The 24,869-nt window shown below is 39.4% G+C and overlaps 1 protein-coding gene across 3 annotated transcripts; it reads right to left on the bottom strand.

The window, feature by feature from the left end:
- Positions 1–21: 21 nt before the first annotated feature.
- Positions 22–23,279, bottom strand: HDHD2 (haloacid dehalogenase like hydrolase domain containing 2). 3 transcript variants are annotated; one of them, XM_081149791.1, is made up of 8 exons: positions 22,848–23,116; positions 19,169–19,306; positions 17,365–17,475; positions 14,614–14,822; positions 12,671–12,755; positions 4,435–4,651; positions 2,193–2,256; positions 22–1,384 (listed from the first exon to the last, which is right to left on the bottom strand). In XM_081149791.1, exons 3-8 carry the CDS (start codon positions 17,463–17,465, stop codon positions 1,281–1,283), a joined length of 780 nt encoding a protein of 259 aa, XP_081005917.1. In that variant the 5' UTR covers positions 17,466–17,475; positions 19,169–19,306; positions 22,848–23,116; the 3' UTR covers positions 22–1,280. The 3 variants fall into 3 exon arrangements, with proteins under 3 accessions (XP_081005917.1, XP_081005916.1, XP_081005915.1); XM_081149790.1 differs by lacking the exons at positions 19,169–19,306; positions 22,848–23,116 and adding an exon at positions 23,123–23,279; XM_081149789.1 differs by lacking the exon at positions 19,169–19,306 and having other exon boundaries at positions 22,848–23,251.
- Between the last annotated feature and the right edge of the window lie 1,590 nt (positions 23,280–24,869).

Below are 24,869 nucleotides of genomic sequence, written 5' to 3'. Positions count from 1 at the left end.
GAAGAGTGCTCACCAAACTACCAAAAGGAGAGGAGAGCCACTATTTATTTAGGTTTGTTCCTTCCCATCTAAGACCAAGCTGATCTCTAAACAAGCATCAAAACCCGAAGCTCATTAACATTAGTGTGTGCTTCAATAAGGTGAGCACCACAATGATGTACAATTACATGCTAATAATTCAATGCCCAAGAGTCCTGTAAACAATTGCAAGGGCCCAGGATTATCACAGTATGCAAATGCATTAGGAAAATCATTACCTACTTAGTCCCCTTCATTTTGGTGGCTTTAACATGAGAAGAATAATCCATGCTACCAGACGAAATTTCATTTTACAGCTGTAGTAACCAAGTACATAAAAGCCTGAATCTGTCCCAATAGCTTCTAAAAGATTTTTCCCATAGTGTCAGAGGCAAAAATAATGAAATCTTGCAAATGTACAGTTAATAGGACCCTGGTGGACACTAACTTCAAAAATGCATGGTCTAAAAGACATTAAAGGCTTGATTTTAGTTTCTGCACTGTTCCTGTTAATAACAATGTCTAATTAAAACATCTGTAAAATACTGATAGTTTTAATTTTACATAAAATTTCCAAAACAACTGTTACACAGTATAATAGGTATCTGCAATGAATAGGTTATTAATGGAAATATTATTTTAAATTAAAATCAGGTTCTAAATTTAAATTAGTCATCTCTGGCTAATGAAGAGAAAAAGAAGTCATCCGTGCTGGGAATAATACAGCAGGTAATCTACTTTCCAACATCCGTTCAAGCAAATGCACTCAATCACTTGGGCTAAAGGACAATTTATTTTGCTTCTTCTGACATGTACTCCACTTGGCACTTCTGATGGGTTTCACAGGTGAATTGAATATTAAAACTACAGACTAATGCACCTTTCAACTTTATTAACAATCTGGATCTACCCTCCCAATTTACCAGTGAGGAGAGAGCAGAGAACACAACTCCTCCCTGCAGTAGCTTCTCCCTCCTAGCCCTGCCTATTCTGATGAATATTTTAAAAGGAATGGCATAAAATCTCAGCTTTCCCTTTCTTTGGGTCTCATCTTCTTTTACAAAATACAACAAAAGAGATAAGCAAGGCTTAGTGGCTGGCTGTAACTCAATACCTTTCTTTCTAATTAGTGCACAATACAAAAGGGTTGCACCATGTCAGCGCTGAGGGCTGTGTCTGCCTGTGCTGGCTCTGAGTGGTGACGGATTCGTTCCAGATGATGAAAAGCTGCGTTTCAAGTTGCTTCTGGTTCACATGATGGTTCACAGTAGATGCTGCAGAATGTGGTCCACAGCATGAGAGAAACTCTCACACGTTAAGAAAGGAGGTGGATTAATTTTTTCTTCATCTGCTGCTCGGTATTTCCCTGAAATAGAAGGAAAGCCCGTGAACAAAGACTAAAGCTAGAATGCCAGTGATCACACCCCGTGGACACCTCGGCCACTGCAATACCACCCTTACAATTACTAGAGAATCAGGGTCCACATCTCCCAAAGCACCTTTTACTGAGGCTTCAGGATGCAATGAGGCAATTAAAGAAATATTACATTCAGCATTTTCCCAGGCCTACCTCTAGCCTTTCTCAAGGACAACCAGAGGCACTGGGTCACCTGACAGCTAAGGGTTCCTTCAGATCTCCATAGCTGATGAAATCATTTTCTACCCCCAGCAGCTCTAAAGATAGAAATAGTGAGCAAATCAATGCTTTTAAATGGAAGCCCAGACCCCACAGGGCAGAGGCCGTCAGCTCCCGAGGGTGACCGCTGCCAAGCCATCCACTGTAGTCAAAATACTGCATTAGCAGTGTCTTCCTCATTAAGTTCCTAGCTTTTCCTTACATTTATTTGAGGAACCATGCAGAGTATCCCTAATCTTGTACAGGAAATAGTTCCTAAAACAGTAAGTGAAAGATAAGAAAATAATTTTTTGTGTGTTTTTTAAATAATGCAAACATCAACACAAAGCATCAGGTCATTAGCTGGCCAGTTCCTAAAGAGATCAACTTCATCATCTTATAGCTGGCACAAAAAGAAAAGACCATTTTATTTTTGCTTTGTGGCAGAAAGAGAATTAAAGTGTTCAATGGGCTTTGCGATTTCTGCAAAAACTTTTCTTCAGGCAGTTGTGTATTCTACCATCCTGCTTTACAGAAGGCTTGTACCGAAGATACATACCAGTTTTCACTAAGATGCCCAGCATGCCGGCATTCTGAGCCCCACCAACATCATCCCTGCAATCCTAGAAAGCACAAAGAAAGCAGTTAGTATAGGGTCTTCAATTAACTTGCCAATAAAACCTACCAATTTACTTGACTTATTAGGCTGGGATGGCAACTGTAACCTCATGGTTTTCTCTTGAAATGAAATCCAGGAAGGTGTTAAAACAGGTAAATTCACATGTAATAGTCTGAGGAAGCATAGCATTTGGAAAGGGAAGTGTAACAGAGGTGGAAAGTGGTGTACAGCGGAGTAGTAATTCTAGTAACCAAACACTAAGAGCACAGTCACAGTTCTTTAAGTTTTTCCACATGAACATCGATCTCCTCTTAAAACAGATCATGGAAAAAGCATTCTATCTACTTGGCAGCTTTTAGGGTAAATGATCCCAGCGTAGACAGTGAATGAGCTAGATTCAGAAAATAGCTTTTCTGCTGCCCATGTACTATATTATCCTTCCTTTCCATCTGATTGTCCCTAACAGGAGCGATCATGCCACATCAGTATGCTTAAACAGGCTGTGGGACTGATACTCCCTTCACACTTGGGAATACCAGATCAGTTAGAAAAGGAGGTCCTCTGTCCAATTCTTACTCAAGATGCGGATGAATATACTTGGCTGGTTGTGATGATAAATGCAAGGTAATAAAACCCAAGGACTGAAAGAAACATCAAGAAAATCAATCCTGCTATCTCATGCCTATAAGCAGGATTCATTCGGACTATGCCTAAAGAAAATATCTCTTCCATTAAAATCAATATTATTCAACAACAGCCCTTGGAAATGAGTTTTAGAATGTCAAAATCTTCATTCAAAGTCTAATTTAAAACCTTTTCTGTTGCGTCTAAACTTGCCCTGTTGCAGCAGTGAAGATGGGGGAGAGGAAGAGAAAGAAGGGAGGTGGGGAAATGGACAAAGAAAGGGAGGAAAAAACTGCCACTCTGGGACCTTGCACAAAGCTGCTATCACATGCCCTTCCTGCCTCTCACCCTGTCCCCAAACCAGTATCTTCCAAGATAAAACACTCCGAAGTCTCCAGGCTCAGATAACCACTTCTTCAAACACACACTTGCCTAGGAAAGTCAGATAAAGGCCTGCCAAGAGGAACAGATGCGTCTGAAAAGATGGTTTCTCACTCTGGCCGAGCAGCTCAGTTGATTGGAGGGTTGTCCTGTACACCAAAAAGGTTGCAGGTTCGATCCTTGGTTGGGGAGGGTACGGGAGGCAGCTGATTGATGTTTCTCTCTCTTTCTCTCTCTCATATCAATGAAAACATATCCTTGGGTGAGGATTAAAAAAAAGATGGTTTCTCAAAACAGTATCAAGTTCAGTGACTATCCTATTCAGTGTGAGCTGAACAAATACAGATGTGGAAGAGGGTATCACAGGAGGGCTGTGATACATTTGCACCATCACAAGTTAAGAAAGCGAGGGATCTACAGTTTGTCTTGGAGTGTCCCCAGAGCCCCAACTTCTACTTCCAGCTGTGTCACTAATTAGCTACTGGAAAGGAGGCATGGAGACTGACCTCTCCAGGCTTCAGTTTCCTAGTCAGAAAATGAAGTGATTCGGACCACACAATCCTGATGGCCCCTTCTAGCCTAACACATTATTTAAATCTGAAATATAATCCTTGCCACCCACTTACCACAGGGCAGTGTGCTTTCTAGCTCTTTCTCCCTTGTGGCACACGTAGAAAACGTTTCCCCGGTACCCTGGGGTAAACTGACAAGGTGCTCACAGCCAGAGGTCACCAGCTAGGGCCTCTAACTGTCCAGGTTCAGACCTGCCACTCTAAGGGCTGAGGCAATCAAGATCTGTGGCTATTTGTGGCACACTGGGAAGTTCTTCCATAGAGCATATACTAAGAAAAAAATCAACAATGCTAGAATTCTTTAGGTATAGATTGTTCCCTGCATTAGTAATATTTGAAAAATCTAAATTTCTGTAAAGGTTTCTTTAAAAAGACATATCAAGCATTTGACTGACTTATATTTAATGCTCTTTGAATTATATACATCTCATCACACTATAGAGAATGTCAGAAATAATAAAAATTTCAGTTCTTTAGAAGAATACCACTAAACATCTTCCAGAAGCCTGTTTAACAGGCAGCCACTTATCACCATCTGATGTCATCAGTAGTAGAGTCCAGCATGAGAGGTGAGCTCAGGGCATTTCCTGGACTCTTCTACTTACATCTCCTATCATGATGGCCTCCTCAGGTTCACAGCCAGTGCCCCGCAGTGCTTCCAAAAAGAACGTTTTCTCTGGTTTTCCCACTACTGTGGCTTTGGTATCTGTGGCATACTCCAAAGCAGTCACAAATGGTCCAGGCCCCAGGGCTAAGCCATCTTTCCTCTTGTAATACCTGGCTTTGTGGATTGCTATCAGAGGTGCCCCATCCAGGAGTAACCTAGAGAGACAGAGAAAATGGAAACTGGCTAAGAGCAAGGCCTTTATGACTGGAAAAGAAAGTGGTTTCATCCACAGTCACAGAAACAAAGAGTTTCTTATTAACTTTTAATGACTTGCTGTCTTCTAATGAATTCACTAAGAACTGCTGGGAATTATACTCAAATACACTAAAGAAAGGTGATAGATTATTAAATTTGGGATTGCTTCAACCTTTTACCTTTAGTGGTTTCAGACACTTTACCCAAATCAGCAGGGAAAGAGAATGAAGAGAAGTAAAGCTAAATAAGACACTCAAGGGAAGAAGCTTAACTTAATGAGACAAGTTGTTTCAGCCTTCCCTAATGGTAAGCAGGGGGCTCCTGAGCCCTTTACAGAATGACACAACTGTTGCTGCAGTGACATATTCCTCTATCTCCTAAAATACTGATTTCCTGTTTCCTCTACTCCAAAAGAGAAGTTTCTTTCTAATTCAGAAATTTAATAGAGCATTTTACAATACTTTCTGCTTGGACCTCTACCTCTTCATTCTACCTTTGACTGCTTCTGACACTACTTTACAAACCAGGCCATCTTCCCGGAAGGACACACCAACAAGGTTTAAGGGAGAGCATTGGCTGCCAAATCTCTTTCTCTGTCCTGATACAGGACAATTATTCTCATACCAAACAAAAGGGCACAAAGCGTTTTCCCATTAATTTGATAACCAAACTCTACTAGCTAAGGGTCCTCATTACTGACTCAGGCAAAACATAACGAAACAAATCCAAAAAACCCCACCAGCCAACTTCTTAATACTTCCCAACCCCCATCCAAAAAAAATCTGCCATCCATCCCAACCGTGCAGACTGTAGTCACATTGCAGATACAGTCACACACATATTACCATCTAATGGAATGCGGGACATGATAGATTTCTTAAACTGCTTTTAACCAATGTAATAAATGATCTCACCAGCTTAATTTACTTTAAGTCATCTACTTAGTTAAAATATTTAGTATGTCCATCGAGGAAGAATTCATCACATCTTACCCTTCACAACTATGAGTAATTAAGCGCTCAGCTATGAAACTGCTAAATTATTCTTGTTGGTGGGCATGGAAATGCCTTCCTGTGGGAGATGCAGAATTCAGACATTTATGATTAAATATTTTATTAAGTAAAAACCAATACTGGACTATTACAGGGCCTTTCTGTTAGTTACTACAAATTGCTCACAGCACAGGACAGATTCTTCAAATTTATTCACTAATATTAATACAAGTTTATTTCTTAAAGCAGATCTTAAAATCCAACCTGATAAAGCCACTACCCTGGCCTTAAAGAACCACAGCTGATAGCAATGAGATAATAATGGGTGATTTATCTATCTTCCCTTGCCACCCACCCCCAATCCCATTTATTTGCTACTCTACCACGGAACTGGAATTCTTTATGCAACAGACCTCAAAATTACTTTCCACTTACATAGCTAAACTAAAAACTCATTTGATTTGGCTTTGTTAATATTTTATTATGTATTAACTGGGGATAAGATTTATCAGCTTGATTGATGTGTGTACTCAATTCCCAGGCAGTACTTTAGTGCCTTCCCTGAAAGGGCTGAAACTGTGGGTTCCTCTACGTGTCTCTAAATGGGAACTGGTACCACACGAGGCTGGAAAAGATAGGCATCTCTCAGGGAGGTGGTTCCTGCTGCTATCATCCCCTGCACAGAATAAGCTTAACTGAGTCTTTGAAGAGCCAGGCATACTCAGGTATAGACTGAAAGGTAAACATTTTCTAGGATACAGATTAAAAGATCTTTAATAGTTAAACATTTTTAAAAATATCAAAAACAGACACCCCAACACTTGAAGTGTTTTTACACTTGCTAGACAGGGCAACAAAGGGTTGGTTGTTTTTGACACTAGAAATGATGTACCAGAAGGAAATATTCTTATAATTTTCTTTCTCTAACTATAAGCCCACTGAGGTACACGCAGCAAGGACAAATGGGCACAAAGAAGGCCTAATGCAAAAATCTCTGGCTATGAATTTTGTGTAGGCAATGGAAAAAACTTACAAATCCTAGTGAGGAAGCAGGGCTACAATATAAACATCTTAGGCAGATATCTAGCTCAGTGGTTCTCAACCAAGGACAGTTTTGCTCCCCAGGGGACATATGGCAGTGTCTGAAGACTTTTTTGGTTGTCACAACTGCAGGAAGAGGGGTGCTACTAGCATCTAGTGGGTGGAAGCCAGGGATGCTGCTAAACATCCTACAATGTACAGCACTGCCTCTCCCCAGCACACCCACCCCAGCATTTTCTGGTCCAGAATGTAGTATCTACACTTCTTAAAACAGGTAACAGCAAATCACTTCACATTTGTGGACCTAGGTTTCTTATCAATGAAGAGGTTGAACTATCAGGGTTTTTTCCCCCAACCTTAGCACTACTGACATTTTCACAAATTGTACTTCATTAAAATTAAGGACTTCATGTTATCATACTGTTAAGAGAGTGAAAAGGCCAGGATAAAATATCTGCAGTACATATATCCAGCCAAAAGCTTATATATATACCTAGTTCTGTTATATATACAAATCAGTAAGGAAAATACAACCCAATCAGAAAAGGTAAAAGTATTGAATGGGCACATTGCAAAGAAGTCATCCAATGGTCAACAAGTACATGAAAAGGTTTCAAGAACATTACTCATCAGGGAAATACAAACTGAAACTCAGTAAGAAATACACCAAACAGAATAGCTACAATTACATAGACTGGTCAGAGACTGGTGGGAATTTGGAGCAACTGAAACTCTCATTCATAACCAATGGGAATATATGACTTGCTATAATGACTTTAGAAAATTGTTTAGCAATATTTACTAAAGCTAAACAAGTATTTATCTTATTACCCAGTAATTTCACTACTCTGCAGACCCAAGAGAAATGAGCAAATATGTCCCCCAAAAGACATGCTGAAGAACATTCATAGCAGCTTTATTCCTAACAGCCAAAACTGGAAACAATCCAAATTAACAATAAATAAATAAATAAATTGTGGGGTAGTCATACAATAGATTACTACACAACAACAAAAATAAAGAAACAAAACAAGAAAGTACTGCAACCTGCAACAACTTGGATAGATCTCAAAAACAGACAAAAATGCTACAATTTTATGATTTCATTCACATGAAGACCAAAGATTGGTAGTACTGACAGGAGTCAGAGTAGTGGTGACTTAAGGAAGGAGTGGTACTGACTGAGACAGGAGCCTTCTAGGGTACTAGAAATGTTCTAGATCTTGATCAGAGAGGTTACACAGGTATATCTATGTGTAAAATTTTATTGAATTGTATGCTGACAATTTGGGTACTTTGCTGTGCATGTTATACATCAATTTCAAAAATGAGTAACAGAATATATTTGTGTGGCTTTTTCACCTGCAACTTTTATTTAGAGTAGCAAAAGTTGCCTTGATCATATAGCAATCTCCCCAAATTAAAAAATAAGAGCAATTAGTGACTGATATTAAACTCAATTCTGTATTCTGTGGATTTCAAATAGGCATCTAAAGTGGTTCTCTGGCAAATACTAATGTAATGCTTTAAACACCTAAAGTTCTTAAATCTTAAACAATTTCTCATAGTCTGGACTTGAATTAAAAAACTGCACAGCAGCAGTCAGTCCTTTCAAAATGGATAAAGCCCAGAGAAATATTTCTAATTTGAGTCCTGCTGGCACAGTGTTCTGGAATTCTTCATGCCCAGGGTTCTAAATACTCAGATTCAGAAGTTACTGTACAAATGCAGGAATAATTGAGGCCACTGTTGTTGATCTTTTTTCTCCTTTTCTCTTCTCTTTTTAAGGAATTTAATATATTGAAGTAATTAACTTTTAATTTTTTTCTTGAGGAGATGGGAAAAGAAAACCAATCCAACATTCAATAGCAGCTATTTACAATAAGAATCTCCTCCTGAAAAACAAACTAATTTCCGTACATCTCTAAGACTTTTCGAGGATTCTCATACCTTGTAATAATTACAGAAAAGAAATAATTAACTTCAAAATTAAGTCGTTTTGAAGCTTCAGAATATTACTCTTAAGCAGCCTTCTGCCTCTTGCACTTAAATGTGCAGGCTGTGATGTTACTTATTCTCAGATAGGACATTTTAATAAGCTCCTCCAGAAGCTAGAGAGCAGCTGCCCTTAATTTACTAAAAAAAACTTTAACTTTTCTTAGGTTAAGTATTTCCATGCAGTTTTTCCTCAAAATTCCTTTGATCCAAAAACTATATTTCTGAAAAAATCTTAAGGAACAAACATAAATATTGCTTAACAAATGTTCTTAGAAGGTTTATGGTTGTCTTTTTTTAAACTAACTTCAAAAACCAAAAAATAACCAACAATAGAAAACATGGATATACAGCTTACTGCACTTCTCCAAGTGGAATGTGCTGTGGGAAACAAACATCTTTTAGAAGAATATTTAAGAATATGGGTGCAAATTACCACACAGTACATACAAATTCTCACTTTTGTCTGAATGAGTATGTGCATGGAAACAAACTAGCTAGGTGAAAGGATTACAGACAATTTTGTCTATTCTCTTTTGAGCATTTTTAATTTTCCACAATAAAGACATATTACTTTTGTGCTGAGATATTTTTAATCTTGTTAATGCTAAATTCAAATTAGATTATTAAGTAATCTGCTTGCCCAGGTAGCCTTCCTCTGAACAGAGATCATTAAATTTAATTATAATTGGTCCATTACTAAAATGCTCAAGCTCTGGGTTTCTAACTCAGGTCAGAAGATGAAAAAGACCCTGCTACAAGCTAGTACTGCAGCCAAAATGAATAATCTGGGGCCATGTAGGTTCACACTGATGAATCAGGCAGTATTACCAGGGAAGAAACATGAAAAATAATACTGTGTACTGTCTAGGAATACCAACATACATGCTATACTATTTAAAAAGTGCATGCAAATGATAAACACAATTCAGAATCCTGATTACTTCTGGGTCTTGGGTGATAAATTTGGGGAGGGATATGCAGGGGATATCAAATATGTCGATAATCTGTATTTCTTAAACTGCTGATAGACATATGGGTGTTTGTTGTATTATTCTTTGCATCTTCTTGTAGTAGGTAAAAGGAAAAAAGATACCGATAGATCTCAGGATTTAAATGTTCTCTAGAATCCAAACCCCTAAATCATGTCTATTTCCTATAACTGCTTCATGTTCTGCTCTAAAATCAATTCTCTACAATGCATTGTTCTCAATTTCATTCACACATTTATGACATATTTGTAGCCAGATTGTCCTATGCATTTTGGGGGCCTACCCATCTGAAACAGTAAATAAGAAGCAGTGCAATGTGGAACGCTAATGCATCCACCTGAGGGCAATATGCCCTTGGAGCTGGTGTTCAAGGCAGCTATGCCATGGGGTTTAAAATACAATGTTTATTCTCATTATCAACCTGAATAGTAATTTAACTAATCGGTGGTTCATTTGAGAAGTCTGTATTTGCCACTTACAATCCAAACAGCTACAGTCATTGGTTGGAAGGCACAGTCTCTGTGGAGACATCAATATGCAAAGAAGGGCAAGACCTAAAATCCTTCTGTTAACTCTCCATCCAGCTGTTAAGTGCATTTGTGAAATTAGAGTTGACCTATAAGTGCACTGTAATGCTTCAAGATGTAGTGTTTAAAAAAATCAATATGGTTAGGGAAGTGTACTAATTAGACAGCATCCGAGCAATTATAAAGTCAGTATTATGTCAACATACATTTTTATTACTCTGAGTCTAGCATTCATCTAATGCAGAGACCTATTAAATATGTCCTTCCCAAATTACCAGCTAAAATCAATCAATACCTTCTCCTTGAATTCTGTGGTTAAAGAAATGAATAAAAGGTAGTAGAAGTAAATTCGGAAGTAGGTTCTCTATTCAAATGAAAACCGATTTTGGTATAGTTGTAAAACTTACTTAAGGAGCAGGTGATATAATATTCCCCTCACCCCAACCCAAAGAAGCCACAGTAGAATAATTGCAGTAGGTGAAGCAAAAGAAATTTTAACACCATATACCCCCATGTATATCTTCACACAATGTGGCATGGCAGTGGACCTCCAGGAAATAATTACAGTAAACGGACACTGAGCAACTATAAAAAGTGAGTATGTTCCTTTTAAACAAAAGCTTGACTATCACAATGACCAAATGCATTAAGTAGCCATAGTTTCTATTAACTGAGACTCTAAAATGCACAAGAGGAAAAAAGGTGCTATTTCTGGCCACACAGATTGTACACGAGGACAGCCATTTCCAAGATCAACAGCAAATAATGTGCTCAGATGTATGAGCCCTGTCGTGATTCTAGGACATATACATCAAGAAATGAATTCTATGCCCGGCCGGGCATGGCTCAGCGGTTGAGCATCGACCTAGGATCCAGGCGATTGGGGTTTGATTCCGGTCAGGGCACATGCCCAGGTTGCGGGCTCAATCAATGACTCTCTCATCATTGATGTTTCTATCTCTCTCTCCCCCTCTCCTTTCCTCTCTCTGAAATCAATAAAGATATATTTAAAAAAAAAAAAGAAAAAAAAAGAAATGAATTCTAGCCCAGATGGTGTGGCTCAGTGGTTGAGTATCGACCCATGAACCTGGAGGTCACGCCTCAATTCCTAGACAGGGCACATGCCCAGGATTTTGGGCTCAATCCTCAGTAGGAGGTGTGCAGAAGGCAGCGGATCAATGACTCTCTCATCATTGATGTTTTTCTCTCTCTCCCTCTCCCTTCCTCTCTGAAATCAATAAAAACATATTAAAAAAAAAAAACACGAAATGAATTCTACATCAAGTATAAGTTAGAATGATTCTTGTAGATCTTAGTACTGGTAAGAAAATAATGTTTTTATAGCATTCTTGAAGTTAAATACCAAAAATTTATCAGGCCATTAAAAAAAAACTTTTTAAGCTAGTTTGATGTATACCTATACAATATTTTGAGCTACCTGTCATAAATTCAAAGACAAATTATACTGTTTAATGGTTTGACAAGAAGTAAAAGGCAAAATGAAAAGTGAGAAACCTCCAAGGGAAAAAGTCACAATCTCACTCTACAGCAGATCTGTAGATAAATTCTGATCCAGTTTATCTTAGGAAGTATGAGAACCAGTATGCAGTCTTTCTTTTGGAAGCAGCAGCAAAAGGTTCATAAAAGTAAAATGCATATACAACTGAAGATTTATAACATTACATATGTTAGTTGTGTTTCCCCAATTTCAACCAATATCCACTGGAACATCTATCTCCACTTAGATATCCCACATGCCACACAGACCCAACCTGAACTTATCACCTCCTGAACCCCACACAGGCAGTGTTCTCGATCACGTGCCCAGATCAGAAATCTGATATCCACCTTGACTCACTGCCTTCTTCATCTCCAAACTCAATCATTCATCAAGTCACGTTGATACTACCTGAATCTGTTTTTTTCATTCTGACTATCTCAGTTCAGGCTACCATTACCACTCAGAATAATTTCTTTGGAAGTACAGTCAAATGTGTCGATTTTTCCATAGCCTGGATTCTCACTGGAGGAAGAATCACATTTACTATTTTGGGGGCAGTAGCCTGGACGCTGTTTTCCGTCAGAAATTAGCATAGTGAGTGGAGAATCACTGGAGTGGTGATAAAAGATGAAACTACTAGTATTAAGAGTTGCAATTTTATTATGAATTTCTGCTCTAGAATACTGATTCTACAAATCAGAAAAACCTCCAATGATCATCACATTTTAACATATTGGTCATGTTTTTAAAAATAAGCAGGATAGTATTAAATATTATTTGATGTTGATCTTGAAGTGATTTTGAAGATGTGTCTTCATGTACAATCTAGGTGGCTAGAAAGTAAAACATGTATAACCTTATGTGACATAGACTCAAGAAGGGAAAGAGGGAAGTATATGATCAGATGAAAAATAAATTGCTAGAGACTTACCGGAATGCTTGATTCAGAATTTGATAATGAAAATGTTCTGGTGCCAATCCTATGACCACAGCATTAGGATCATTTGTTTGTATTCCTGGGAATGGAAAAAAATACATGATTGTTGAAAATGCAATTAACAGTAATGTCACATTTTACAATAAAGTAGTTTTAGTCAACTAAGTACAAATTTTTGCTGTAGCAGTAATCTGAAGTTTAAGAGATTATCCTGCCCTGTGTACTTTGGAAATAGTATGATACACTTAAAGAAAAAGGTCTCCCAGTATTTTTACATATTTCTTTTGCATAGTTTTACAGCTACTCAGTAACTAGAAAATCTGAATTGAAACTTGTAACCTGATGTTCTCAAACAAGTAATTTCTAACTTCAAAAAGCTTTACTGATTACAATCAACAAGAACAGCCATGAATTCCCCATGAGATATCAGATCAATAGCAACTGATGAGGGAATGAAAATCTAAGAGGCAAGGGAAATTAGACCCTCTAATTGACAAAGGTGAGGTTAACAAATTCATGATAAAGACGGAATGCGCTGCAGATTCTACTATTTTCTACATAATGTCTCATCTACTTTTAGTGTCACAAATGTTACTCTAGAATTTAGGCATATTTTAAGGCCTCGCTACCTGGTAACAAGGCTTCAGATATGACAAGCAAACAAGTACATTCATCATCACAGTTACTAAAAGTCTGACTAAAGGTTTCTGTAGATTATCCATATGCCAATTTCTATTTGCCTCTCTTATTGTTTGCCTTTAAACATTTTTCATATCAATTCCACCAAAATGTAAGGGAAAAAAGTAGGAAGAGTAGATATCCAGGCTTTCCAGTTTCCTCCTTACCAGCAGCAATGAGTATTGAGCAAGTGGTTAGAGTTTGCTGAAGGAAGAAAACAAAATTGTTGGCTACTGTTAAAAGTTTTTTGTGTTTTTATTATCTCTATCACCAGCAAAGATATTCAACAACAGCAAAGATATTTCTTGCCTTTCAAAAATCCATCTACTTTAGGTATTTTAATGTATATAAGAATGTTTCAAGTATTGTCCTTGACTGAAGGACAAAGATTTCTTTTATACCAGGAACTCTGCTTATGTAGCCCACCTACATAGTGCTCACTGCTGATACAACTGGAATCTTCACCTTCTTCAAATAAAGTCAAAAAAGAAAAACCTGATTAAAATATTGTTTTGGAGTACTTCAGCTAACCCAGACACACAAATACATTGATTCCAGAGGATTATAATATTCAAAAATATTCAAAGTGATTTTGACCTGGGCTTTTTCAAACCATGGGTCATGATCCATCAGTAGGTTATAAAACTAATTTGGAGAACTCTAAGCAGCATCAAAATCAAATAAACAATTAAGTAAACCAAACAGAAAACAGAGTACTTGTTATACAATAAGAGTGAGTATTGTTTAGCACAATATAAACACACACATATATGTACTAGGTTACTATGTAATGTGTTTCACTTACTGTGGAGTGAGGTCAGAACAGATTCGAGAAACACCAATTTGGATTCAAATGATCTGTTGACCATTTCAATAATAATAGGAGGAAATCTGAATAAATACTTCTAACCATTCAGTTTTAAGAGTGGTTTATAACACTACTTTAATCCAAGGAACACTCTTAGATGATTTCAACCCTAATTCCTGATAATCATTTGATGCTCCTCCAAGTCTCTATGTTGAGACTTTGTCTCACAATCCAGCAAATATTTACAGAACCTCTAGGACACAACATTAAGGGCTCTAGGAGATAGACAAGATAGATTCTGTCCCTCAAACGGGTTTCTTGAGGGTGGGGGTGAGAGGAGAGGGAAGTACATCAAGAGTTGAAATAAAAGACACCCAATTACATCTTTTAAAAAAAGGTTTATAAGAAGATATGAAGAACCAACTTTTAAATCTTTTCAAATTTTCCCTACCTTGGAAATCAGGTAGTGCCCGATCATCAACTAGCAGCATGGGCCGGACTTGTTTCTGCTCTACTAAATTTCTGGCTGCAGTCAGAGAAGTAAATATCTCATCTTCAGAGATATCAAACTCCAACTTTTTCAACCTTTCCAGTAGGTCTTTCTTGCTCTCTTTGGTTGTATTAGTCACAAACCTAACCATTACAGAAGTACCACGTAACCTGGAAAAGTAAAATTCAGATGTCAACAGGCAGCTTTTACATCCTAGCCCCATAAAATCTAATTTGGTAGCACTTGCCAAAGGTCAGAAAATGAAGGCTAAGTCACCCAGTAAATGTTTTTATCACCAATAATCTTTTTTGTTATCTACCCAGAATTGCTTACATATTATCCACACCCTCTGGGCCACTATATCACCAAAAGCTACAAAGTAGAATAGTAAAAGCTGTGTCTATCTTTTTGAGAACCCCTGTACTTGAACTGAATTTTACTGCATGGGATTTAGCAAATACATGAAAAAAACAAAGCTTAGTATAATAACCACTGTACTCTCAGAATACGAGAGGTAAAAGTTGCCTTAGAGATTATCTACTAGTGCAACCTCCTCTTCTTAAAGAGGAGAAAACTGAGGCCTAGAGGAGATAAGCGACTTGCTCAGCTTTATACACTGGGTAGCAGTAGAGCTGAGATAAGGGCTCCAATCTATGTCCTGGTACAGGCCTTGATCTCCTGCACTAAGAGAACAGAGGATACTCAAGAAGTTATTTTTCTTTCTTCTTAGCTAATTAGACACTGGCTAAACCCTAATGTGTTACCAAATTTATAAAGAGAATCTATTTGGAGAGCTAAAAGAACAGTCCATTTAAAATAAAATAAAATGTGTTTTCCCTTTGAACTACTTAGATATAAGAGGACTGTTTTGATCCTGTGATCTGCTTTTGGAACCTGAACTGGCAATCAGGTGTCAGAGAAAGAATTCATGAGAGTATAGCTTTCTTTAAAATGAAAATTATTTTCTTGGTCCTACAGTGTTTTCACCCAAAATCTAAAAATAATTTTAATTTAGCTACAATTAAAATTTTATATTAATACCCTATTGCTTTTTATTTTATGCCTGCCCCAAAGGATTCAAGGTATAAAAGCACTAACTGCAATTTAAAACAAGCAAGCAAATAAAACAGAAAGAGATTTTTAAATATTCACCCAAAGAACATTAACTAAAGTTGTATGATTAAATAGTTCATTGTAATCATGATTGCCTCTATAATATCTTGTGGTAACTTTTCTGAAAAACACATTAAATTTGGTGGTTTATCTCTCAAAAGAAGTTGATTATTTCAACATAACTATTATCCTAAAAATGAACAAGTAGAAGTACTGAGATAACCATATCATTTTTAATGAAGATTTTTTTTTTTTAACTTTTCTTTTTACTGGTCCCTCAACTTCCCTTAGTCTGTTTGTTTCTATAGAAACCAAAACTGGCCATAACAGTATAGCAATTTCTCTGGATGGAAACCCACCAGTGCAATTTGTAGGCTCCTACCCCTCCAGAATGGCAGGCTCATAGTTACAGAGCTACTTGGTGATGTCATTCATTGTTCACCAGAAATAAAAAGATTTTTCTTTCGATCCAAAGTAAAAAGCTCATCTTTAGAGCAGTAAAAGCTCCTGTCCACATCCTTTCCCAGAGAAAGTCTAACTAAGAGACAGTATCAAGGAGTCAAGAGAAAGTCGAAATGTGCATTTGATTTTCTTTTGGCTTTAAACAATACAATGTCCACGAATAACATGAACATCATGACTTCTAACTAAACTGATAGCTTCCAAATGATGCCTACCAGATACATAAGTCTCTTTATATTTGTTGATTCCCCAAATGGAAAGTAAGCTCCCTTAAGAGAATGCAAGCTGTCTTGCAAAAGACTGACACAACCAAGGTCTGTGTCAATCTTTTGCACTACTACCTGGTAGTGTAATACTAGGCACTAGATTTTCTGAAAAACAGCATACTATGACTGTTTTAAGGTGGGAAAATAATAAGCACCACATGCTAAGTATTGCAGAATTTGAAAACTTCTCTAAATTATTTTAGTATGAAGGTGCTTAATACCAATTATTAGTACTATTGTATTGATGAGTGTTTTTTTAGAACACTCAGAAGCAAACAGCCACATTCAGTTTACTTCAATAAGTTTTTACTACGCATCCTCGTTTGTACCTAGACACATTAAGTACTGTGGTTGATACATAAGAAATATAAAACAGTCTCTACCCTTCAAAGGCATTAATTTGGTTAACAGAAATAATTCTAAAATTTCAAGTCCCTCAAATTTTACTTGAGCAGCTGCACACTCAATGCTAGATCTTAGGTGAAGGGGGAGTGGGCAGTGCTATGCCTTTGCGTATGTGTGTGTTTCACTTTGTGATTCCTTCCTTTGTGGTTTTTCCAATGCTATTTACTCTACATTTCAGAATCTTAAGTTTTCATTCACAAATTTACATTACTGACTTAGAAAAAGACACGCACACAAAGAACAAAAAGACTAGATTAGATCAAAATCCAAACCTAATATAGGCTTAGAAAATAATGTTTGGAAGATATTACAATGCACACATCTTCTAGCTAAACCCAAGGCAGTTTTTGTATATATGGTAAGCTGGTGAAATGCCATCTTAAGGTCATCCATTTAGCTAATGATCTGCCTTGGTAAAATGGCACTTACAAACATATTTGTCAGCTGAACCTGGAGGATAGCTTGCCTTTTAAGAGCTTCCTGTGCGCCTGGCACAGCTGCATCTTCAATGTGAAGTGTGCCATTGAGATCTACCAAAACAGCTTTTAATGCACGGCGTGCTGCCATCCTTCATTCCCTAGGAGAGAGCAAATGAAATTAAAAATACAGTTTAGAAAACAATGCACAATTAAAAACTGGGAAGTCTTCAAAAATATCATTCATATCCAGGAAGATACTGCTAGGTGTTAAGCTGTTTCTTTTGGGAAAAAATGTATATTTTAAAATCAAAATCCAAAATTTGACTCATAAAACTTTCATAATGCTTAGTTTTTAAAAAATTTTGAATTAAAAGTAGAAAGGAAAAAAGAAGATTTAATAAAAAGAAGTTACTATTTACTTTCAGGTTTCTTAAAATAACTCTTTGGTGTAACAATTTACTCATTTATTTTATTTCTAAATATGAGAATAATGTACTCTGAAGAATGAGTGTGTGGAAGCACTAAATCAGTGCCAAAATCTTTTTCAGCTTTAGTTCTATATGATGAAAATTTTCTAATTACTCATGTCCACTATTATATCCTGAAATGACATATATTGCCAAGGAGTTAACAGTATTTACAGGTTACTGAGGAGGGAATTTCAAGTCATACAATAATTTTAAAGTCAGAAAATACTGTCCTTATCTTACAATGTAAAAATTCCTTTTGCATATTTTCCCTTTAGAATTTCTTGCCTATATCCTATACACAGAGGAGTGAGTATAATGTATGGTTAAAAAGTAAGGGAGTGGGCAAGAACAGTTATTTTTAGTTTCTAAAAACCTTTTTTTTTTTCATATTTTTGTTTTTATAATGAAGTATTTCTGACATACAAAAAGGCATCAAGGACAATACAACCATCCCCTTTACCCATCATTCAGCTTTAGAAATAAAACATCACAGATGGAGTTGGAGCCCTCTGTGTACCCTTTTCTGATCTGATTTCCCTTCTTCCTCTCCCCAAGAAAGCTACTCTCTTGATTCTGATGTGCTGAAAGCTTTGTATTAATGTTATTCTTTCTACTCTTAGCAACCTGCTTTATTACTCTGCATCATGCTTGGAAGATGTATCTATGTTAACACATATAGCCACTGTTCATTCACTTTCACTACTGTATAGTATCACTGTATGGGTTAGACTTTATCTGTCCTCCTGATTATGAATATTTAAGTAGTCTTGCACCTTTTACTATAATGAAGAGGGCCCCTTTGAACCTCCTTGTACACATCTCTTGGTGAACATTTCTGGTGTCCTGCTGAGTCTGAGGGTATGTGCTTATCTGCATCCTTACAGGATGTTGCCAAGTTGCCATATTCATTTGCATCTTTGTAGGGCAAATGTTACTAAGCACTTACTATGTGTCAAGTCCTGATGTGACAACAGACATGGAGGGGCCATCTCCTTTAAACTGAGAAGCAGAGGGAAAGGGAAAAGAACCTGGGGAGATATGAATAGGTAATTACCAAGGATTTGTGGAGACTCTACAGGAAAAGCTTTATGGCATCTTACCTTGGGACAGATGGGGTGTGTGGAGGGAAGACCTCTCTCTCCTGGGGAGCTCCCTATGAAATGCAATCGTGAGAGCTTGGGACTGGCAGTCAGTAGGCCCGGGTAGTGGTCCTGGTTCTGCCTCAAATTCATTGTGTGACCTCGGCCAAGTGCCTTCCCTGCTCTGGACCCACATTTCTCTTCAATATGTAGGGTAGAGAGGAAGCAAGATAAAGCCTCAATCTTTCTCTACTGCCTACAGTCTGGAAATCAAGGCTAAAAGAATTAATGTATCACGTTACCTCCAAAGCCTTGATTTTCCCCTTCAATATGGGCCTGCTAATCCTCGATCCTGGTCCATCTCCCAAAGCTGCCAGGAATACTCTAGACTGTCCAGTGTTGTCCTTCTAAGTGCTGTTCTCTCTTAGGTGTATTCCTTTCTGGTGGCAAAGATGACCCTTAAATTCCCTCCCAGTTTAGAGCTCCTTTGCTCCTCCTATTTCCCAAATCCTGTTCCCACTCCAAGTAAGTCATCTCTGCATACAAGGTATAAATATAAAAACTAAATAAACCCACAGTAAGCCCCAGAACTCAAAATATACTTCTTTGTTAAGTCCTACTATAGGCCTTGACGACTTCTGCACTGCAATGTATGGCCTAGGGTCACAGGAAAAGTAAGGAACAAGAGAAGTGACTGGAAGGAAAAAAGTCAGAACAGCTCACATTTATTGGATGCTGTATATGTTCTGCACCATGCTAAGTTCTCTGCAGTCTTTATCTCTTTACTGAAACTTCTAAGCAATCCTAGCCAGACTAGCAAATTCAGGAACTGAGAAGTTACTAACTTGCCCATGCTTTTAGTTTTAGCTTTGAACCATGTTAATGGTTTATATATTGAAACTTAAATTAAGCTGGCTCTAAAATGAAATACTAACAGAAACAAACTAATCATGCTAAAACACATAGTACTCTGACTCTAGCCCTTCAACAGAATATATTCAAACGACAAAAAGAACTGCAGTGCTAAAAAATGTATATATTTTTATTTTTTTATATATGTTTTTATTGATTTTAAAGAGAGAGGAAGGGAGACGGAGAAAGAGAAACACCAACTGGCCGCCTCCTCCACACCTCCTACTGGACGTTGAGCCTGCAACCCGGGCATGGTCACTGACCAGGAATCAAACCTTAGCAACCACTGAGCATGGGACAACACTCAACCAACTGAGCCACACGGGCCAGGGTGTATTTTTTTTGTTTTAGATTTTTTTAAAAATTGATTTTAGAGAGAGGAAGGGGGTGAGGGAGAAAGAGAGGAGAAACATCAATGTGAGAGAGAGACATCAATCTGTTGCCGCCTGTATTTGCCCTGACCAGGGATTGAACCTGAAACCTATGTATCCAGGCCTGGAATGGAACCTGTGACCTTCTGGTTCACAGGAAAATGCTCCAACCAACTAAGCCACACCAGCTAGGGCAAAATGTATGTATTTTTAAAATTAATTCATTATGACATCTCCAATTCCAAAGCAATACCACAGGGTTCTTCCTCTCCTCCCATTCCACATTCATAGCTCTTTTCCCCATTTGAGTATACTGATTTTCTAAACATCAACAATACATTTATTCATTTGCTCGATACTACAAAAATCACAGAATAGTTTTGGAATTCATACGATTACATTACCCACAACAAACCTTGAACCTGCCGATGCCTGCCATTTCCCATCGAAACAAAACCCCACCTTTTGGGATGCTGACTAGAATTGCACTGTCTCCATAAAGCAATATTAGGAGAACTGAGATTATTATATTGCATCTTCCTAAGCTCTTAGATACAGAGAACAGACAGGTGGTTGCCAGAGTAGGGCAGTAAGGGGGGGGAGAAGTGGGTAAAGGGGGTCAAAAGCATGCTGACTAGTTAATAATACTGTATCACATATTTGAAAGTTGCTAAGAATAGTTCTTCAAAGTTCTCATTACAAGAAAAATTAGTTATGTACACTGCCAGATGTTAACTAGATCTATCATGGTGATCATTTCCCAATGTATACAAATACTGAATCATTATGTTGTACACCTGAAACTAGTATAATGTTATATGTCAATTATGTCTCAATAAAAAGTTATTCAATATTACAAAATAAATTTTCCCCCCCCAAAAAATGTAATTGTAAAAAATTAGTATCACCCCCAGAAGAACTGTAAAGGCTTCAAAGGTAGTCCATTTTCTTGGTTTATCTTGGGTTTACTTCCCACCATCTCCCGGTCTGAGCATTTAGAGAGTTGTTGAACCTGGGCTATGTGTGGATTACAGTATACATAGCCAAATACCTTAGAAGAGTCATAAACAACTGATAGTGGTACATAGTCAAGGCAAATTCTCTCTCATCTTTAAGAGGAATTCTCCAAGATACTTTAGAAGACATCTCCCCTTGACTATCCCAGGGGTATTTCCATTCAACTAGTACTAACAACCCTCAGAGCTGCTCTTTTTCCTGAGATCAATGAGTGAATGGCAGCACCATCAATCCAGATGTGCCCAGCAGGCTCTCCCACTTCTTCCTCCCATCCAGTCAATTGCCAATTGTCAGTTCTAACTCCTTCAGTCTTGAATCCACTCATTTCTCTTCATCATCAATAAAATTTAGTTTTGGAATTATCACTTTTCATCTAGCCCAGGTTCAACAACTTTCTAAATGTCTTCTCCACTTGAAATCTACTATTTCTAGCTGCAAATCCATTCCCTAAAATGCAAGAGTGCAGTGGTGAAGGCCAAGAACGAAGTTGTACGTGAGAACTTGGGCACTTTTCTTAAGCTCTCAGCCTCAGTTTCTTCACTGCTAAAATAGAAAGGGTTAACACCGGCCTCTAATGGTTGATGGGAGGATTAAAGAAAATAAGACATGTACTGTGAACAGTAATCCACACATAGAAAGGCTGGGTTATGTACGTGTCGGGGGAGGGGGAAATGAGGGACGGGTACATGATGGATGTCAGGGCTACAAAAATCATAGAATATGATGCACTGTCCTAAAGCATTAGTATAACTTGAGGATTTGAGAAAATCTTTTATACCAAAATAAGGATATATTGTGGCATGCAATTCAAAACTTGCATAAATATTTAAGATAAAATGAGATTTCAATAAAATTTTTCTCCTGGGAGGTCGGGGCTGTTCAGAATATGCCTCCTAGACCCTATGGGAGTAAAAATTCTCTTTTGTTCCCTCTACGCCTCCAGCAGAAAAGTCTGTAACCACTGTATGCACTGAATAAATGATGTGATTATCCAGTTACTCCCCAGTTAAAAATATTCCAGTGGCTCCCGAATTTCCTCAGGATAGTCTGAACAATGAACACTGGTGCACAGAGCCCGGGCCGACCTCTCCGACCCATCTGTCTACACCCCACACCGAAGCTCCACTGCAGTCGGGCACGAGTCCCGTTCTACTCTCTACCTCCTTCCTCGCTGGACTTTCGTCTGGGGCCATCTTTGCTCCGATTCCTACCACCCCCGTCCCCTAGTCGTCCTTTTCCCTGGCGAACTCCTTCAGGCCGCGGGCCGCAGGTGAGGGCCACTTCCTCTGACATTCCCGAGTCCCACTCCTACTCTCCCAGGGCTGGGCCACCATCCCCCGGCGCGCTCTCCATATTACACGCGCACAGTCCGAAGGGTTAAGCTCTGCGAGGAAAGGGGCTGTGCTGCCTTTCCCACTGTATTCCTTAGCGTACAGACTCCTGAATTAACTAAACCTAAGAACCCGGCTCTCTCATTCCTCGAACAAGAACCTTTCAGTACTAAACAGCGACTCCCGCCACCTCCCAGTGCGGAGGGGCCTCAGGACCGGTCACTGCGCTCCGCCCCAGCCAAGTTCCAGGGCCTGGCAAGCGCCAGACGGACCAGAAAGGACGCCGGCTTCGAAATAAGGCCCGGGGCGCGCGCGGGGCAACCACCCACCACCTCTGAGTCGCCACCTACCCCGGAGCAACAGCTGCCGCGCGCGGAAGGGCCCCGCAGCAGGGCCCCGCGGAAGCTCCTCGCGCCTTCTCCGCGCACGCGCGGCAGCGCCGGGGCCCAGGGGGCGGTGTCCGCCCGGAGGGGCGTGGCAGCCGCACCGAGCAAGCGCGGGGGCTGGTCCTAGCCCCGGGACCCGGAGGCCTAAAGATGCAAACAGTTAAGTCTCCGAGCCCCCTCACAACGGAATGCAGCCTCCGGGCTAGCGGGCGGGCGGCTGTCCCAGAGCGGCTCCTCACCTCGGCCCCGCGCGCCGTGCTCAGCAAAGGTCCCGCTAACAGGGAAGCCGGCACAGCGGCGCAGCCCGCAGCGTCCAGGCCGCGGGGCCGGGGCGCCCGGGGCAGCTCCGGATTGACGCCCGAAAAGGCCCAGGGCCCCAACGGAAGTCCCGCCTATGCCGGTCCATCTCCGCCCCATCCGCCCAGGGTTTCCTCCCAGTCTGGGGCTTTCAGTACCGGGTCTAGTCCTGCTCCTTCGCCACCAAGTGCGAGAAGTCGTTCTTGAGACCCACTTCTTCAAGGGCGCGGCGTCCAGGGCCCCGATGCAGGAGGGAATACAAAAACCTCTGCCTTTGCTCAGGAGCTGTCTTCCATGCCGCGGCACCATGGTAGAGCCAACTTTTCCTTGCTGCAACTCTCTCCCCCCACTTCCCCATTCTCGAGAGGTAAACTCAGAAGTCATGTCCTAGATACTGTCCTTGAAACACCCAGTCTCTGAGGTCATTTTCTGCTTTGCTACTTCAATACCATCTGGCACTTACTGCTATGAACCACTACCTCAGGTAGTGACCCTCTTTTTCTGCATCAGCTATCCCAAAACCTTACGCTGTCGTTACGCACCCTGCCTCTCATCAGAGACTGCCACCCCAGGCTTTACCCGTCATCTCCAAGGGAAGCAGTATCTTGGGATACACAGAACCACCTCCCTCACTGCTCCCTCCCACACACATAGGGAGTCTCTACTTGTCTCCCTTTGATCCAAAGAAACTACTTGACTGCAGAGATGGTCATCTTATGCGTTCTCTATGGAGATGACTAAATGAAAAAAATTCTGACATAACAGGACACCCTGGTTTACACACATGGAATCCTTTGACAAACCTAATGCTCCGTCCTTGACTGGAGACTCATGCTGCTAGAACACCATCCGACATACCCCCTGCCCAGTGCTACAGTGAGCCATGTTGCTAGCGATAACCCTGTTCCCTGGACTAGGGATCCTTTGCTTTTCCTCCCCACGGGGTCTGGAGGTGGTTTTTGTCTTACTCATATTTGCTAAGTCTGAGTTTTCTGTGTGAGGGCCCACTTGGTTGAAGAAAAAGAAACCTGTTCCTATTTCCCCCTTCAGAGCTACGAGCCTGTTTTTGACCAGATCAAAACACCACTGAAGGATTTTAAGTGGGTACTAGTAAAACATGCATTTTATCTAAATGTCTTACTCTGGTTGCAATAAGGAGATGTGATGAGAGAGGTGCCAAAATGTGAGACCAGATTAGAAGGTACTGCAGGTTTATAAGAGATGCTTAAACTGTGTGAAAACAAAGCAAAAAAGAAATTCAAGATACCTTTAGTGATAAAAGTCAGAAATTGGCGATAGATTGAGTGTAAGGGAGAGGAAGGCATCCAGATAATTACTAGGTTCCAGGTTTGGGTAATTGGGTCATTCACTGTGACATGGAATTGAAAGAGGACTAATGGCTCCCTCCTCACCAAAATACTCCGACGACTTTGCTGCCAAACAGCAAAATCAGTAAAGAAGGGATGGGACTTCAAAAAGGGAGGGGCTGATTCAGGAAAGAAAAAGATGGAGTGGAGATGTAAAGAAAGCAGTACCAGAACTGAAACAAAAAAAGTAGGATTCCAAAACTTACCTTGAATCATTAATACCTTTGGACGCTGCCCACTCTGCTCACAGAATGTGTTCACAATATCTGACATCTCATGACTTATCAGGGGCCAAGGAAAATTTTAGCAAAAAATAATTCCA

The sequence above is a fragment of the Miniopterus schreibersii genome (assembly GCF_964146895.1).
Source record: "Miniopterus schreibersii genome assembly, chromosome: 10".
Taxonomy (NCBI): domain Eukaryota; kingdom Metazoa; phylum Chordata; class Mammalia; order Chiroptera; family Miniopteridae; genus Miniopterus; species Miniopterus schreibersii.
Note: the sequence above shows the minus strand (reverse complement) of the source record. Positions and strands in the feature narration are given on the sequence as shown.